The sequence below is a fragment of the Erinaceus europaeus genome, chromosome 12, assembly GCF_950295315.1.
Source record: "Erinaceus europaeus chromosome 12, mEriEur2.1, whole genome shotgun sequence".
NCBI lineage: Eukaryota > Metazoa > Chordata > Mammalia > Eulipotyphla > Erinaceidae > Erinaceus > Erinaceus europaeus.
In genome coordinates, this window is record NC_080173.1 from 81628358 (window position 1) to 81646242 (window position 17885).

Genomic DNA, 17885 nt, shown 5'->3' on the forward strand with positions numbered 1-17885 from the left:
AAAAAAAATTATTTTATCTGACGCTGGGTAATGGCACACCTGCTTAAATGCACATATTTCTATACACAAGGACCTGGGTTCAAGCCCCCAGTCTCCACCTGCAGGGGGGAAAGCTTCACAGGCAGTTGAAGGTGTGCTGCAAGTGTCTATCTTTCTCTCTCCCCACCTCTCCTTTCCCTCTCTACTTCTCTCTGTCTCTATCCAATAAAATAAAAATGAATAAAAAATGTTTAATTCCAATTCAGAGTCCCTACAACATATTTCCACAATACCTACAGTGTCTAGTAAATTTTACTAGTTATAGGCAGGCGAAATAGCTCACTTGGACAGTTTGCTGCTTTGCCCTGTACACAAACCAGCTTCAAGCCTAGTCCTTTACTGCACTGAAGGAAACTTCCGTGCTGTGGTCTCTTTCACTCTTTTCCTGTCTTTGCCTCTCTGTCTCTATCTGAGATTTAAAAAAAAAAAAAAAAAAGCCAAAAATTTTACTAGTTATAAGATATGTCAAGAAACAGGGAAAATTGCTTCAAATTTTCATAGTTGAAGAAGGAGTAGGTGATCTGGGAGGTAGCACAGTGGATAAAGCATCAGACTCTCAAGCATGAGGTCCTGAGTTTAATCCCTGGCAGCACATGTACCAGAGTGATGTCTGGTTCTTTCTCTCTCCTCCTATGTTTCTCATTAATAAATATGTAAAATCTTAAAAAAAAAAAAAGAAGAAGAAGAAGAAGAAGAAGAAGAAGAAGAAGAAGAAGAAGAAGAAGAAGAAGAAGAAGAAGAAGAAGGACAGAACAGTTGATAGAAATTGATTCCAGGGGCTGGGTGGTGGTGCACCTGGTTGAGAGCACATGTTACAATGTGCAAGGACCCAGATTCAAGCCCTAGTCCCCACCTGCAGGAAAACTGCAAACAGTGAAGCAGGGCTGCAGGTGTCTCTCTGTCTCTCTCCCTCTCTATCTCCCCCTTCCCCTTTGACTTCTGGCTGCCTCTATCCAATAAGTAAATAAAAATAATTTTAAAAAAAGAAAAAGAAATTGATTCCAAAATGGCCCAGATATTATACTTAGCAGGTAGAAAATGTTTTTATTGCCACTGGGGCTTCACCATTCCAGGCTAAATTTTTCAGCTAGAAAGAGAGATAAGAGAGAAGGAAAGCTACCATTGAAGCTTCCCCTCAGTGTCATGGTATCCAGACACAAAGGTGGATTATGCACATGACAAAGTAGGCACTCTTCCAGGTAAGCTACCTTGCTGACTCTACAGGTGTAAAATTTAAAACAGCCAGATCCCTGCCCCACTAGGGAGAGAGACAGGCTGAGAGTGTGGATCGACCTGCCAACGTCCATGTTCAGCGGGGAAGCAATTACAGAAGCCAGACCTTCCACCTTCTGCATCCCACAATGATCCTAGGTTCATACTCCCAAAAGGATAAAGAATAGGGAAGCTATCAGAGGAGGGAATTGGATATGGAGCTCTGGGAGTGGGCAATGTATGGAAATGTACCCCTTTTATCCTATGGTCTTGTCAATGGCTCCATTTTATAAATAATTAAAAAGAGGGGGAAAAACAGATATTACCATATGTTCAAGGAACCAAAAGAAAATTGGATTTGAATGAAGAACAGTTAGGTAGCAACAGAAGGTAAGAAACTGTTGGAAAAAACCAAAAAGAGAACCAGGAAGAGAGTCTAATTGTTATACAAAAAGTCTTTCTTTTTTTAATCTTTTTATTATCTTTATTTATTTGATAGAGACAACCAGAAATCGAGAGGGTAGGGGAGATAGAGAGGGAGAGAGAAAGAGAGACACCTGCTGCACTGCTTCACCACTTGCAAAGCTTTCCCTCTGCAGGTGGGGACTGGGGGCTCGAAACCCAGTCCTTGAGCACTGTGACATGTGCGCTCAACCAGGTGCACCACCACCGGGTCCCACAAAATGTCTTTCATGCCTGAAGCTCTAAGGTCCCAGGTTCAATCCTTGGCTTTACCATAAAATCAGAGAAGAAGTGCTCTAGCTAAAAAAAAGAAAAGAAAGAACTTCTAAAAATCAAGTAGCACAATATTTGTAATGTAAAACTAGATCTGCTTTAATTCTTAATTAAATGTCATCAATTGGGCCTTTAATCTAATGTCTACTATTAAATATTAATGATTTTATCAATTTTTCAAGATTTACTTATTTATTTTAATGAGATAAAATTGAGGTAGAGAGAAAGATAAACTTTGGTCTGGGAGGTGGTGCAGTGGAAAAAGCACTGGACTTTCAAGCATGAGGTCCTGAGTTCAATCCCCAGCAACACATATACCAGAGTGATGTCTGGTTCTTTCTCTCTCTCACTCACTCGCTCTCTATCTATCTATCTATCTATCTCTCTAATTAATAAATAAATATTTAAAGAGAGAGAAAGAGCAGGAGAGAGCGAGAACCAAAACACCACCCTGGCCTATGTAGTGATAGGAATCAAACCGAGAAAGTCATGTGTGCAAGCCAGGAATTCTATTGCTGAGTTATCTCCCCAGGCACTGGCCATCACCTGTTAAATGTTTTCTGTTTTAATAATCTTTATTCTTAGTTATTTAGCATTGGTTTACAAAATTATGAGATTTGAGGGTTATGGTTTCATACCCATATATATGCATGCGAAACTCACCACACCAGCCACCAAAGTTCCTGTCACCTGCCCCACCCCCAAAACACGCACGCACACGCACATGCACACATGCACACACTACTTTACCATAGTTGTCACAAAATCTAAGAGACAATTTGGTACCTATTGATTTTTTTTTCAAGATCATTTGCTATAGTTATCCATATTCCACACATAAGTAAAACAACTCAGCTGTTGTCTTTCACCTTTTATTTCACTTACCACAATCACCTAAAGGATTGATTATTTATTTGTTTGTTTATTTATTTTGGAAATTATTTTCCTCAGGGCTTTTCTATTCCAAAGCTGGAGTTTGTTTTGGAGTTTTATTCCAAATCACAGGGACTTGCAAACCTGAGACCCCAAGTTCCATACGCTGCACTATCATATGCCAGAGCTGAGTGGTGTTCTTTCTCTCACAAAAACAAATGAATAGGGAGTCGGCGGTAGCTCAATGGGCTAAGCGCATGTGGCACAAAGCGCAAGGACCACCGTTCTGGGTTCGAGCCCCCAGCTCCCCACCTGCAGGGGAGTCACTTCATAGGTGGTGAAGCAGGTCTGCAGGTGTCTATCTTTCTCTCCCCCTCTCTGTCTTCTCCTTCTCTCTCCATTTCTCTCTGTCCTATCTAACAACAACAACATCTATAATAACAATAATAACTACAACAACAATAGAAAACAACAAGGGCAACAAAAAAGGGAAAATAAATATATATAAAAAATGAATAAATCTTCCTCTGTCAGATGTGCCCACACAAGCCAAATGCCAGGTGTCCATTTGAAACCATCACTAAGCTCAGTACACACAACAAGTGTGAGGAACGTGGCAGAGAACACGGGGCAGCCTACCAAGCCAGCTGACTGAGGTGAGTGACTATGGGATGAGCTGATTATCTGGAGCACTACAGACAGCTGCCTGGGTCAGGGGTGCTGGCAGAACTGGCAAGCACAGACACATGGAACTGTGGAGGTGTCCGTAAGAACCCAGGAGAGTACTCAGGAATGCTCACATGCAGGGAGCTGCTGGGTTGTTTCAGCACCCAGACCCCAGGGTGATTAGGGAACCTCAGGACCTTGCCTGCCCAGCACCCAGCCACCTTCATGCCACAGCACTACTCCCTTCCTACCTCACCTCTGCCTGACCGCAGGGAGAAGCTCAGGGTGCGTTTGATGCCTTCACAGTTGCCTGGATCTTCATTGATGATCCCCACGTTGGTGTTCCAGGTGGTCCAGTTCACCTCATCCACCCTGCAGGGAAAGAACATGGAGCTGGTAACCTAAGAGCCATCTCTAGCTTTTCACATCAAAGGCTTGGCCCCATTGGCCAGTCCCAAGAAGCCCACAGACCAAGACAGGGAGAAAACGATAGAGAAAGGATTCTTCAGACCCCATCTCTGAATATGTATCCTCTAACCACCCCCTAGAGCCTGGAGACTTTAAATATTAGATTTGAGTTCTGGCCTTACAGTGGATGAAACCTGCTGGCAAGCTTATTAAGCAGTAGACTGTCTTTGTCAAGAATGGGCCCATCGTGCTCAGATCAAGCCCTTGGGTAGTCTACAGACCTGCAGGTGGGTCTTACATGCCAGTACTAAACCCAGAAACACTTATTTATACCTGAGCTGACTCTAACAGATCCCATACTACATGAGGAAGGTCACTGTACTCACAGTTAGCTCCAGGTAGATCCCCAATTCCTGCACTGAACTATGATGCCCTCTGTACTCACAACTGGTGCCAAGTAGGGGGCAACCCACATCCCAATCCCAACCGAACACAAGCCCTAACTCAGCCCTAACCCTGCCCTGAACCCTGTCATAACCCTAACGCCAACCCAACTCTAACCCAAGCCCTATCCTTAGCCCAGGTACTAATAGCTGAACCCCTGAGCTCCCCAAAGCTTTGCCTCCTGACAAGCATTACCTGAAGCACCACCGGTAGTCATCTTTGCCATCGGGAGTGTACCCCACCTGCAATAGCTTCCCTGAGCGGAAGGCCTTCCTCATACACTTAAGGAAGCTTTTCTCTGTGTCCAGGATGGTGATGGCTCTCTGTGGGAAGACAAGGAGTTGAGTTACAAGTAGCCCCTGGCTGCTAACATCAGCCTCTGCAGGGTATCTCTTCACCTCAGCACCTCCCAGCTGGACTTCCAGAGTTTGCCATACCAGGCTTGTTTCTGAAATCTACCTAGTGCTCACTTCACAGAACAGTCTCAGCCCAACCTCTGCCAGGCCTGCCCAGGCATTACTGCTGCTGCCAGGTCTGATGTGGAGTCTCCCAGCCCCAGAAGAGACAATAGCACACTAAGAGCAGGACCTGAACATTAAAACCCTGGGCTGAATCCTGACTGGACTGCTAACTAGTTGTCTTAAACACAATTACTTGATGATGATGATGATGATGATGATGATGATGATGATGATGATGATTTTGGATAGAGACAGAAAGAAGGGACCAGGTGGTGGTGGACCTAGTTGAGCATATGTTTTTTGTTTGTTTGTTTGTTTGTTTTGTTTTTTATAAAAACCCCAGATTTCATTTTTATTAATTATTTGTATTTTTTAAATAGAAACAGCCAGAAATTGAGAGGGAGGGAAAAATAGAAAGGGTGAGAGACACAGAGATGCCTGCAGCACTGGGAACCGGGGGCTTGAACCTGGGTACTTGCACATTGTAACATGTGCCCTCAGCCAGGTGCACCACCATGTGGCCCCGAGCACATATGTTATAATGTGCAAGGACCTGAGCTCGAGCCCTTGGTCCCCACCTGCAAGGGGAAAGCTTTGCAAGTGGTGAAGCAGGGCTGCAGGTGTCTCTCTGTGTCTCTCTCCCTCTCTATCACCCCTTCCCCCTCAATTTCTGGCTATCTCTATTTAATAAATAAATATAACTTAAAATTAATTAAAAATAGAGACAGAGAGAAACTGAGAAGAAAAAGGGAGATAGAGAGGGAGAAAGAAAGAGAGACATATGCAGCTTTGCTTTACCACTTGTGAAATTTGTGAGGCAACTTTCCTGCAGGTGGGGAACTGAGGGTTCGAACAGGGATTCTTACGCCCGTCCTTGCGCTTTGTGCCACATTTGCTTAACCCACTGCGCTACCGCCTGACTCCCGGTTTGGGTATGTCTTAAGACATACCCAAAGACATCCACCGCCCTCCTGCCGCACACATCACATCAGCTGCCGGGGACCCACCTGCAGCTTCCAGATGTTCTTGCTCTCTTGTGCAATCTTGTTGACAGTCTCTCCCATGAGGGCAATGAGCATGTTGAGCAGGAGGATGTAGGTGAGAATCACGTAAGCCAGGAGCAGAATGATGAAGACAGCCTTGAAGTCATAGTTCTCAGTGAACTCCAGGTCACCCATGCCAATGGTGAACTTGAACAGCTCCAGACACGTGGAGTACAGGCTATTGTAGGAGCTATCAGATGGCCTGCAGCCAGGCCCTCGAGACCTGTGCAACAAGGGCTCAGCAGGCGCAGAGTTATTCTTCCCATCCTCAATCAGTGTCACCACCGCTGCATGGCATGGAGTGGGAGGGGTGTGACTGAACTGAGACGAGGACCCTGAGCCCCTCAGCATACACACCCCCTGCCCCAGGAGGAGTCTGCAGCATATTGCTATCTTGTTTCTTTGTTTATCTGTTGAAATGCCCTTCAAAACTACCAGAAGCTTTTCATAATATGTATTTGGGTACAACAAGAACTATATCATCAGCTGCTAGGGGAAAATGTTAAAATAAATATGAAAAACTGTATGTACAATGTGGGGATGGCCTCCTTTCTTTCATTTGCTTTACCATCAAGGAGAGGCTAGCTGCCTGTACAAGTCCACCGCTCACTCCCAGTGGCCAATTTTTTCCTTTTTATTTCTTTATTATGATAGAGAGGAAATAGGGAAGGAGAGGGGGAAGATAACTGCAGTACTGTTTCACCACTCATGAAGTTTCTCCTTTGCAAGTGGGGACCCAGGGTTTGAACCCAGGTCCTTACACATGGAGACTTGTGCACTTTATCAATTTTGTCCCCCATACTGCCACTTTTGTGCAGTGCACAACCTACTTGATCTCACAGCTCAACCCCGGAGCCACACCTACACAGTCAGTCACGGGTACCCCCTCTGCCCATGCCTCGATGAGATAGATCCCTGGGGCCTGAGCAGCCCAGGGCAGAATGATCACTGCCAGAATTCTACACTTCTCAGGATATGCTCTCCAAAACCATGAAGCCTGTAGCAACTGTGGCCACAGTTCTTGCATATTCATTAGGCTGCATAATCCCTTTGACCTAATTCCTTTCTGTGGCTGCTGAGAAGCAGGAGGGCTCTAAAGAACCCACATGGACTCATGTCTGACAAAGCTCCAGAAAAGCCTGCCCAACACTTGCAGAGATTCCAAAGCAGGAGATAGGGCAGGGACAGGGGTGAGTTTACAATGCGAACATTGTAACTGCTAAAGTCAAAAAGACAAGGAAAGACTAAGAAACTGTTCCAGACTGAAGGAGACTAAATTGTCATGGCAACTGGATGTAGTGCATGATCAGGAGTGGGGCAGGGGCACATTTCTATAAAGACATTATTAATAAATGGTAAGATTTCTACAAAATTGGTATTTGCCTCTTTTTTTTTTTTCTAATTTGATAGGACAGAGAGAAACTGAGAGAGAGGGTAGAGAGCGAGAAATAGGGATTCCTAAAGACCTGCTTCACGATCTGTGAAGCATCCCCACCCCCATAGGTGGGGAGCAGGGATTGAACCTGGGTCCTTTGCATATGGTAATATATGTATGTGCTCACTCAGATGCAATACCACCTGGCCCCAAGAAGGTTTGTATTGCTTCCCTGGTTTTGTTAATATACTTTTTTTTTAGTTTGGATATCACTAGTTTATTATGAAAGAGACATGGAAATTATTTACATGATGAAAGAGTTCAACTTCAGTGGAATGAAGCAGCTTCATATGATGCCACTTGAACAGTGATTTCAGTCTACAGACTTTCCAAGAATATCACCATCTCAAAATAAGAAATAATCCTTGTCATCTAGAACCACTTTGGTGCCTCCATATTCTGGCAGAAGAACTTTGTCTCCAACTTTCACACTAACTGGTTGAATTTCTCCAGTCTTTCCTTTTGAGCCGGAGCTGACAACCGCCAAGGTCGTCGCCTGCAACACCTTCCCCTGAGACTTCTCCGGAAGCATGATGCCTCCTTTGGTCACAGTTTCAGCCACACTTCTCTCCACCAGCACGCAGTCAAAGAGAAGAAGGGACTTCCCCAAAGCCTGGCCCCGCAGCGACTGTGACCCCGCCCACCACGGCGCTCCGCGCTCTCAAGCCGCCAAGCCCAAAGGAGCGAGCAGTTTTGTTAATATACTATTAATATATTCATGTAACTGAATATGTTTGTTTTTAGGAAATACACACTTTACCCAGAGATAACTAGTCTTTCTCTGCAACTGATTTTCAAACAAGTTATTTTTGTTTGTTTGTTTGGTTGGTTGGTTGGTTGGTTTTTCTGGCCACCAGAGTTATTGCTGGAGCTAGTATCTGCAAGATGAATCTATCCCTCTTGGTGGCATTTGTCTGTTTGTTTATTTATTTGTTTATTTAACAACAGAGAAAATAGGGAGGAGGGAAGAGAGAGAGAGACCTACAGCACTGCTCCAACACTCATGAGACTCTTTCCCTGCAGGTGGGGAACAGGGCTTGGACCCTTGTCCTCATACAAAATGATGTGTGTGTTCTGCTGGGTGTGCCATCACCTGGCTTTACTTGGTTTTTTTTTTCTTTTTTTAAGGTATATTTTATTATCTAAATCATGTGAGAAAGAGTTTTCTTTCCTTTCTTCCTTCCTTTTTTTTTAGTAGATCACTGCTCAGCTCTGGTTTATAGTAGTGTAATGGCATAAGGGACATAAGGGATTGAACCTGGGACTTAGAAACCTCAGACAGGAAAGTCTTTCTCATAACCATTATGCTAGCTCCTCCTGAGGGTCTCATATGAGAAAGAGAAGGCAGAGCAATACCCTTATATGTGGTACTAGAGATGGAACTCGGGGCTCACACCTACAAGGCATGCACTCTACTGCCAAGTAAACTCCCTGGCACTACAAACAGAATTTTTAAGTCTCAAGTATATGTACAGAGAAGGTGATTTTAAAACCTATGATTTTTTTTAATTGGGAATATTGAGGTAAGGAGTATAGAAAAACATGGTACTCTCTTTGAAATACTTCTGAAATTCTATCAAAATTAAAAAAAAAAACACCTCAGCCCAAATGTCCACTGTCCTAAAAGCAAACTGCACTTTATCCCTCAAAAATTACTTCTCAACAGTTTATGAATCATATTGTCATATTCTCTCACTCATTTTAGTGTGTCCTTTGCCCATCCTTTCTGTCACCTCAGACACACACCCAGTGGGCCCCTGCCCAACCAACTCCTCTGCAGAGTCCTAAGGAAGTTGAGGTGAACAGGGGTCCTTCCCTCCCATCAGCCGTGACCAAGCCCATTACCTGTGGAAAACCCAAACAAGAAAACGAGGTAGACAAACATGAAGCGACACAGGTCTCTCAGGATCATCTGCAGGAAAAAAACATACTTATCGGGAGTCAGGCTATAATACAGCAGACTAAGCACACATAGTGCAAAGCGTAAGGACCGGCATAAGGATCCAGGTTCAAGCCCCCAGCTCCCCACCTGCAGGAAGTCGCTTCACAAGCAGTGAAGCAGGTCTGCAGGTGTCTTGTCTTTCTCTCCCCCTCTCTGTCTTCCCCTCCTCTCTCCATTTCTCTGTCCTATCCAACAACAACAACATCAATAACAACTATAATATCTATATACAATATATATAGATATTATAGTTATATATATAATATCTATATATAACAACTATAATATCTAATATAACAGTAAAACAAGGGCAACAAAAGGGAAAATAAATAAATATTTTTTTTAATCTTTAAAAAAACAAAACATACTTATCAGACCTAGTCCTGGCCTAGACAGGGGCAAGAGAAGAACCCTCAAAGGGCTCTTAGGGGTGAATATGGAACCCAAGTAGAACCAGAGACCATGCAGGAGAGGCTTGGCTTAGTGGTTTTCAGCTCAGGCATCATGAGGGAGTCCTCCCAGTTCCCCTTAACCCTCCATGGTCTTTGTTGAGGATGGGAATGCTGTTTCAGGGGAGTTTCAGGGGAGTCTTCAAACCTGAATCAAGGCCAAACTGTCCGATTGTTCAGGAATTTGATGGGAAAGTGGATCCTGAGCTAAACCAGCATATTTGTACCCAGACAATACAGGGAATGGAAAGATTTCTGGCATTGTATTCCACACAGACATGAGGCTGACAGGCTCTGGGAATCTCCTGAGCACTGACACCCACCTTCTCAATCATGACAGCATAGATGCCCATCTGCTGGAAGCCTCGAGTGTAGTAGAGCATATTGGTCCAGCCTAGGGCCAGGGAGAACACCATGGAGGCCACATACTCCTTGCGATGACTGAAGTACAGTACCACAGTTCCCAGCATGAACAACGACTGCACGAAGCTGAGGGTAAAGAGACAAGAAGCTCTGCCTCAGAGAGACCAGGAGGCCTGACAACCCCACAAAGAAGACCTCAGCTTCCTGGTTCTCTCCTCAGAGACCACAAGCCATAGTAGGTGCTGGTCTGGCTACCTCGCCTCCCGAGTCCATGATTTTTAGTGAGAGCAAGGTAGAGCAGGGGTGCAAAATTGTATTTTCTCTACAAGGCACAGATGTAAATACAGTACATAAATATCTATACAAGGGGCCAGGTGGTGGCACACCCGGTTAAGCACACATAATACTAACATCAAGGACTGGATTTGAGTCCCTGCTCCTCAGCTGCAGAGGGGATGCTTCACAAGCAGTGAAGCAGTTGTGCAGATATCTCTCTCTCTCTCTCTCTCTCTCTCTCTTCCCTCCTCTCTCTATTTCTGTCCTATCCAATAAGAAATGGAAAAAATGGCCACCAGGAGCAGTGGATTCATAGTATCAGCATCAAGCCCCAGAGATAACCCTGAAGGCAAAAAATATATAAATAAATAAATAAACCATCTATTTGCAGTATTAGATTTCATGAGGGTGGTGGCACAACCAGTAAAGTACATAAGTCAACATTCATGAGGACCCAGGTTTGAGACCCCAGGTCTCACCTGCTGGGGGAAGCATTATAAGCAGTGGAGTGAGTTACAGGTGCTTCTCTTTTTCCTGGCCCCTCTCTCTCTCTCTTCATTGCTCCCTATTTTGGTCTCTATCTTTCAGGGTATCTCTCTCCCTCTCTGGCAGGGTGGTCTCCAGGGGAAAGGTAACGGGCTGGTTCTTTCTCGCTCACAACAGGGGTGACATGAAGTAAAAGACACCAGGGGACTCTTAGCGTGCCTAGAATCTGAGTCCTAGAATCCCAGAATCCTAGAGTCCATTTATTAGCAAAGTGGACATGAGTTAAATAGAAAAGCAATGAAGTTAATTATTGTTGAAATATGACAGAAATTACAGGTTTCTTAACGGTCAGCATGCCCCTAAGGTAGGGGGCTGGTATGACAGGAATTGACGAGATACAAGACAGTTATTCTCCATGACACAAGCCACTTAATTATCCAAAGGTATCTGAGAGAAGCATAGGGGTTAAACCCGTAGGGTGAGACAGAGAGAAGATGAATATCAAAAAGCCATATAGTTTGGAATTTCTCTTGTCTGGGGTCTGAGGTGTGTGATGAAGTGTGTGATAAGGTGTGTTCTTCTGTGATCAGAAGGTGACTTTGAATAAGTGAATCTGTGGCCATGTGGCCTGCAGTTAATGGAGGGAAGTACTGGGGTTTCTGTGGGCCTGAGAGTCAAGAAGGAAAGAACCAAGTCTGAGTTTCCCCCCTTATGCTCACCTCGATTGAGAGAGACTTACCAAGAGGTTATCTTCTCAGACCTCCATCCAAGGATGGAGGTGGTTCTCCCTAAGCTCTATCAGGCTTACACATGGTCCCAACATCTATCATAATAACAAAAAACTTATAATAAATAATAGATTTCATGATAGGGGCAAGTAGGGGAAAATGTCTTAAAAGACAGTAATTAAATACTAAGAAACACTGCTTTAGCCCCCAGCAACCTGCCTGCTCAGTTCCCAGGAACAGCAGTCTTACTGGACAATAGAAACCTAGCAGGCCTCAGCCTGTGAATAAGGGCAGGATGTGCTCTCCTAAAAAACCATAGAGTCTGGGGGCCACGTGGTGGCACACCTGGTTGAGTACACATGTTACCATGGGCAAGGACCCAGGTTTGAGCCCCTGGTCCCCACCTGTAGCGGGAAAGCTTCATGAGTGGTGAAGCAAGGCTGAAGGTATTTCTCTGTCTCTCTCTTTGTCTCTCACTCTTTCTATCTCCACCCCCTCAATTTCTCTCTGTCTCTCTCTAATAATAAATAAATATTTTTTTAAAAAGCATAAAGTTTGCAGGTCATATCTTCAAACTCAGGAATACAGTCCAGAAAAATGCCCCTCTGCTCCTTAGTCCTGTGGAGGACCTGTGAGGTTCCCAAGGGGGAACCTTTCACAGGACAGAGCACGTCTAGGCCATTTTAGCATATGGTCTGCTGAATGGTCCCATCTTCAGCCATACATCATGGTCTCCTCTCCAGAGCCCAACAGTACAGACCACTTTACCTCCCATCTGTGGGAAAACCACATACAGTAGGGGAGACAGGTGGTGGTGACCTAGTTAAGCACACACATTACAATGTGTGAGGACCCAGGTTCAAGCCCCTGGTCCCCACTTGCAGGGAGAAAGCTTTGCAAGTGGTAAAGCAGTGTTGCAAGGTGTCTCTCCATCTCTCTTCCACACTATCTCTCCTTCCCCTCTCAATTTCTGGTTATCTCTATCCAATAAACAAATGTAATTTTAAAAAATTAAGAGAAAACTGAGAGCAAACTTTTTTTGTCAATGTGAAACTATGTTTTAAACACATTTGATGCAGTGTATACCAAAGCCCAGGTAATTACACCTCTAAATAGAACCAACTCTTTTCATCAAGAAGTCACTAAGGCATAGGGACCCTGGAGGGGAGCTAGAGACCAAAAATAAGGAAGGCTTTGTCTCTGAAGAGGATTAGATGGTGGACCTATGAACCCAGTTTCATCAAGCATCATTGAAAGCACTGATTTTCACCAAAATCAGATTATGTGATTTTTTTTTAATTACTGGATAGAGACAGAAATTGAGAGGAGCAGGGGACAGAGAGGGAGAGACCTGCAGCCCTGCCCCACTGCTTGTGAAGCTCCCTCACTCCTGCAGGTGAGGACCGGGGACTTGAATCCAGGTCCTTGTGTACTGTAATGTGTGCTCAACCACATGTGCCACCACCTGGCCCCAGATTATGTGATTTAATGCTCAGCTCTCAGAAAGCTGGCAGCCAGACTTCTCCCACCAAGGTAGAGGACTGGAAAGACTTCCTATGTGACACTTGGCAAGCCCAAAAAGAACTAAACAGAGAAACTATGGATATCCTCTAATAAATAGTTTATCTAGACCAGGCTAAAGTGACACTCAAAATTGATAAGGCCCATTCACACATTAAGAGCTTCCAACTAGTTTTTCAGTCTGTCACTGTAATCATGATCAGACATCAAAGATTTCTATATATCCTAAGGATAGCCTCTAGCATGAAAGAATAAACAAAACAGACAAATGAGAAATGACAACTTGGAAAAGCACAATTCACAAGGAAGAAAAATTTGTGAAATAAAATTATGTTCATAGACCTAGAGATTCAAAGAAAATTACTGCAGCCATGAAACAAGGATCCAATGGCTATGGAGACAGCATGATGGTTCTGCAAAAGACTTTCATGTCTAAAGCTCTGAGGTCCCAGGTTCAATCCCCAGGTTCAGCACCACTATAAACTAGAGCTGAGCAGTGCTCTGGTCTCTGTCTCTCTCTCTTTCAAATAAAAAATTTTTAAAAAGACCCAGTATTATAAATAATAAATGGAATATTCTTTTTTTTTTTTGGTGGCAAGGGAGGAGGCTGGCCAGATATGGTCACCAAGTTAAGAGCACATATTTTTTTAATATGAAATGATTAATTTTATTAGGGAATGTAACGGGAATGTGGCCATATAGGGTTACAGCTCCATGGACGCAGACAGAGATATTCAGGGTGGAGCCTGATGATAATTGCAACTTATTTCCCAGTGCAGCAATAAAAAGTCATTGTGTCCAGGAACTCCCCTCCCCAGAGCCCTGCCCCACTAGGGAAAGATAGAAACATGCTGGGTGTTTGGATCCACCCACCAACACCCATGTCCAGGGAAAAAGCAATTACAGAAGCCAGACCTCCCACCTTCTGCACCCCATAAAGAATATTGGTCCATACTCCCAGAGGGATAAAGAATAAGGAAGTTTCCAATGGAGGGGATGGGCTATGGAACTCTGGCGGTGGGAATTATATGGAATTCTACCCCTGTTATCTTACAATCTTATTAATCATTATTAAATCACAAATAATAAAAAGTTATATATTTAAATGTTAAAAGGCAATGTAACAACTCTGATAAGTACTTATTAAATTATGCTTTGAATTTTCTGTAGATATAACATTTTTGAATAAACAACAGAATGAAAATACCAATAAAAATGGTTTCACTGAAGAAATCAACACATTTCTGCAGAGTGCTGAGCCGGTGTAGTGGCTTGGCCTGTGGGCCCTGAGGCAGACAGAATCCACATATTTCTTCAAATATTTTACTGTGACCATATACAATTAGACACTTGTTGGTATTCTTCATATTGGTTTGGTCCCCTTCCCCCTACCTCTGAGAGAAATGGTTTGGCCCTTTCTAGTTTCACGCCCCTCTTTCTCCCCGCCCTGTATGCTAAGGACGCCCAGAGTCCCAGCAGCAGCAGCAGAGGGAGAATGATGGGGGAAGCACATGGTGCGGTGATTTGCCCATTCGTGAATAAAGATTAAACTGCAGCTTCTCAGCCCAACCATGTGTCCCCAGTCTGTCTCTGTCTACCACCGCGACACTAGCCCGGTCAGCTGGAGCCCCCAAAACTTTAACAACAGACACTGATATTTTGATCTACCCTTTTTTAAAAGCATGCTTATTCAAGTTTCCCACTTTTAAATTAGCATTAAGTACTTCAATTTTTATCACTAAACCTTCCATTTATCTTACATATAAGTCAAAATAATTCAATATGTACTTTAAATTTGAGAAGACTAGGTACAAGGAATAAGGCTCTATATTTCAATTACATTTCAAATATTTCAATTATGACTTGATATTTCAATTACATTTCCATTTTCTTCAATAATTTCTTTTTTTCTTCTTCTTTGTTTAGACTAATCTGTCTTAAACTCAACATAGCATCGTGAAAGCCAGTATTTAAGTTTAGTACCTTCTTGAAGTTTTCCAACGCATCATCAAACCATCCCAGTCTGTACAGTATCAGCCCTCAGTGGTAACAGGGGACTTCAAAAGTGGGTTGGACTTGTATGGTGGATGTGTAGTCATCCATGGCTCCATGAAAATTAACCCTGAAGTATTTGATTTGCTCCCTGTTGTTATATTCAGTAGCCAAATCCTTGGGGCTGCATTTGCTCAGTGTCAGGCCTCCCAAGCAAGAGCACATGTTATTATGTGCAAAGACTCGGGTTATAGCCCACCCCCCACCCTCTATGCATTTACAGGTCTGCAGGTATCTATTTTTTTGCTCTCCCTCTCTGTCTGCACCCCCCACCCCAATTTTTCTCTGTCCTAGCCAATAAAATAGAGAGAAAGAAAAAAGAAAGAAAGAAAAAGAAAAAAATGGCTGCTGGGAGCAGTAGGCAGTGAATTCATATTGCAAGCACCAAGCCCCAGATATAACCCTGGAGTTGAAAAAGAAAAGAAATGGCTCAACAAATTGTTTGGCTTCGTATGTTAACTCTCTTTTCAATCACCAGGTTCCAGATGCCACCAGGATGCTGGCCAGGCTTCCCTGGACTGAAGACCCCACCAATGTGTCCTGGAGCTCAGCTTCCCCAGAGACCCACCCTACTAGGGAAAGATAGAGGCAGACTGGGAGTATGGACCGACCAGTCAATGCCCATATTCAGCGGGGAAGCAATTACAGAAGCCACACCTTCTACCTTCTGCAACCCACAGTGACCCTGGGTCCATGCTCCCAGAGGGCTAGAGAATGGGAAAGCTATCATGGGAGGGGGTGGGTTATGGAGATTGGGTGGTGGGAATTGTGCGGAGTTGTACCCCTCCTACCTTATGTTTTTGTTCATTAATCCTTTCTTAAATAAAAAATTTTTTAAAAAAGAAAAGAAAAAGAAAAGAATACCCCCCAATAAAAAGGGAAGTAAAACATAAAAAATAAAGACATAAGATTAAAAATAAATAAGAGCACCAACTTAGAAGAAAAGTGAAAGGCATCTCTAAGGAGTTACATAAACTAAGAATCAGGCACCATGAAAGCCAGCATCACTGTGCCCTCTACCATTATACTACCTTCCTCAATCGGTGGCAGTACTGAAGGGTGTGCTCAAATAAAACAAAGGAAGAGAAACAGAAAGAGATAGGACCCCTGACCCTGAAGGAAAGCCATGCAAACTTGAGGTGTAGAACTAAGAGAAGTCCCAGGATAGGCACTAAACAATGAGGGGCACCAGCTTGCTGAAAAGAGGGGGCAGTGCTCCAGGAGGAAATGCTTCTAGAAAAAAAAAATGGTGACCTGGGAGGTGGCACAGCGGATGAAGCATTGGTTTCTCAACCATGAGGTCCCAAGTTCGATCCCCAGCAGCACATATACCAGAGTGATGTCTGGTTCTTTCTCTCCTCCTATCTTTCTCATAAATAAATAAATAAATTCTTTTTTTAAAATGGATGCCTGATTATGCAATTTTTAATATTGATTTTGAAGAAAATTATAGTGAAGAGGCTTTGGGAAGAATCAGCCATGGGTACAAAGAAAACTAAGCCAGTGAAAGCAAGGTAATTACTAACATTAAGAGAAACAAAAAGGAGGAGTTGGGCGGTAGCGCCACGGTTTAAGTGCATCTGGAGCAAAGCACAAGGACCTGCATGAGGATCCCAGTTCCAGCTCCCAGCTCCCCACCTGCAGAGGAGTCGCTTCACAGGTTGTGAAGCACATCTACAGGTGACTGTCTTTCTCTTCCCTTCCTCTCTCCATTTCTCTCTGTCCTATCCAACAACGATGACATCAACAACAATAATAACTACAACAACAATAAAAACAACAAGGGCAACAAAAAGGGCAAACATAAATAAACATTTTTTTAAATCTTTTAAAAAAGAAGAAAAGAAACAAAAAGGGAAAAGAAGGTCATTGTATATTGAGAAGCTCAACTAGGAATCCTACTTGCAGAGACAAAGAGTGTAAATACCAAGTACTGAATAAGACAAAAATTCTTACAAGTCACATTGGAAGGCCGGAGTGGGGGAAGTGGGAAAAAAGGCAGTATAAGGATGCTACACCCTCATCTACCAAATAAGTCTATGTCAGACGGAAGACCTCTAAGAATGCAAAGTTACTGTCGCTAGGAAAGAGGGTTGCAGGGAATGAAAAGGGGTGGAGCTTGAACTTATTGGCTGTAAGCTTATTAGTGCTCTAGATATTTACCTATTTGTATGTGTGTGTGTGTGTGTGTGTGTGTACATTCCCACAACAGGTCTTCCTCTTGCAGAACTGAGTTTATTGGCTTAACACTGTGTAAGAGAAAGGTGTCTCTCTTAGTACAACGAATCAGCAAACCTCTAGACCCTGACTTTGAGTTTACCCTTTAGGGTTAATAGGTGAGTAACTCAAATTTTAATTACAGTAAAAAAGAAAGAAAGAAAGAAAGAAAGAAAGAAAGAGAGGGAGGAAGAAAGGAAGAAAGAAAGAAAGAAAGAAAGAAAGAAAGAAAGAAAGAAAGAAAGAAAGAAAGAAAGAAAGAGAAAGAAAAGGTGTGTGGGTTGTGAGTCCCAGGAACAAACTAGCTACACTTGCAAGAAAAATCAACTCCTTTGGGAGTCAGGTGGTAATGCAGCGGGTTAAGCGCATGTGGCACAAAGTGCAAGGACCTGCTTAAGGATCCCGGTTCAAGCCCCCAGCTTCCCCCCTCCACGCAGGGGAGTTGCTTCACAGGCAGTGAAACAGGTCTGCAGGTGTCTCTCTGTCTCTCTTCCTCTCTATCTCCCCCTTCTCTCAATTTCTGTCTCTATCCAAT

The 17885-nt window shown here is 43.5% G+C and overlaps 1 protein-coding gene and 1 pseudogene across 1 annotated transcript in view; both read right to left on the reverse strand.

The window, feature by feature from the left end:
• TRPV1 (transient receptor potential cation channel subfamily V member 1) overlaps positions 1-17885 on the reverse strand; it is a 38584-nt gene that overhangs the window by 3258 nt on the left and 17441 nt on the right. The window contains exons 10-14 of the mRNA XM_060204162.1: positions 10031-10196; positions 9162-9228; positions 5846-6168; positions 4573-4700; positions 3782-3897 (exon numbers count right to left, since the gene is read on the reverse strand). Coding sequence (XP_060060145.1) covers positions 3782-3897; positions 4573-4700; positions 5846-6168; positions 9162-9228; positions 10031-10196 — 800 coding nt within the window. The remainder of the gene's footprint in view (positions 1-3781; positions 3898-4572; positions 4701-5845; positions 6169-9161; positions 9229-10030; positions 10197-17885) is intronic.
• On the reverse strand, positions 7015-8994 carry LOC103113285 (10 kDa heat shock protein, mitochondrial-like; annotated as a pseudogene).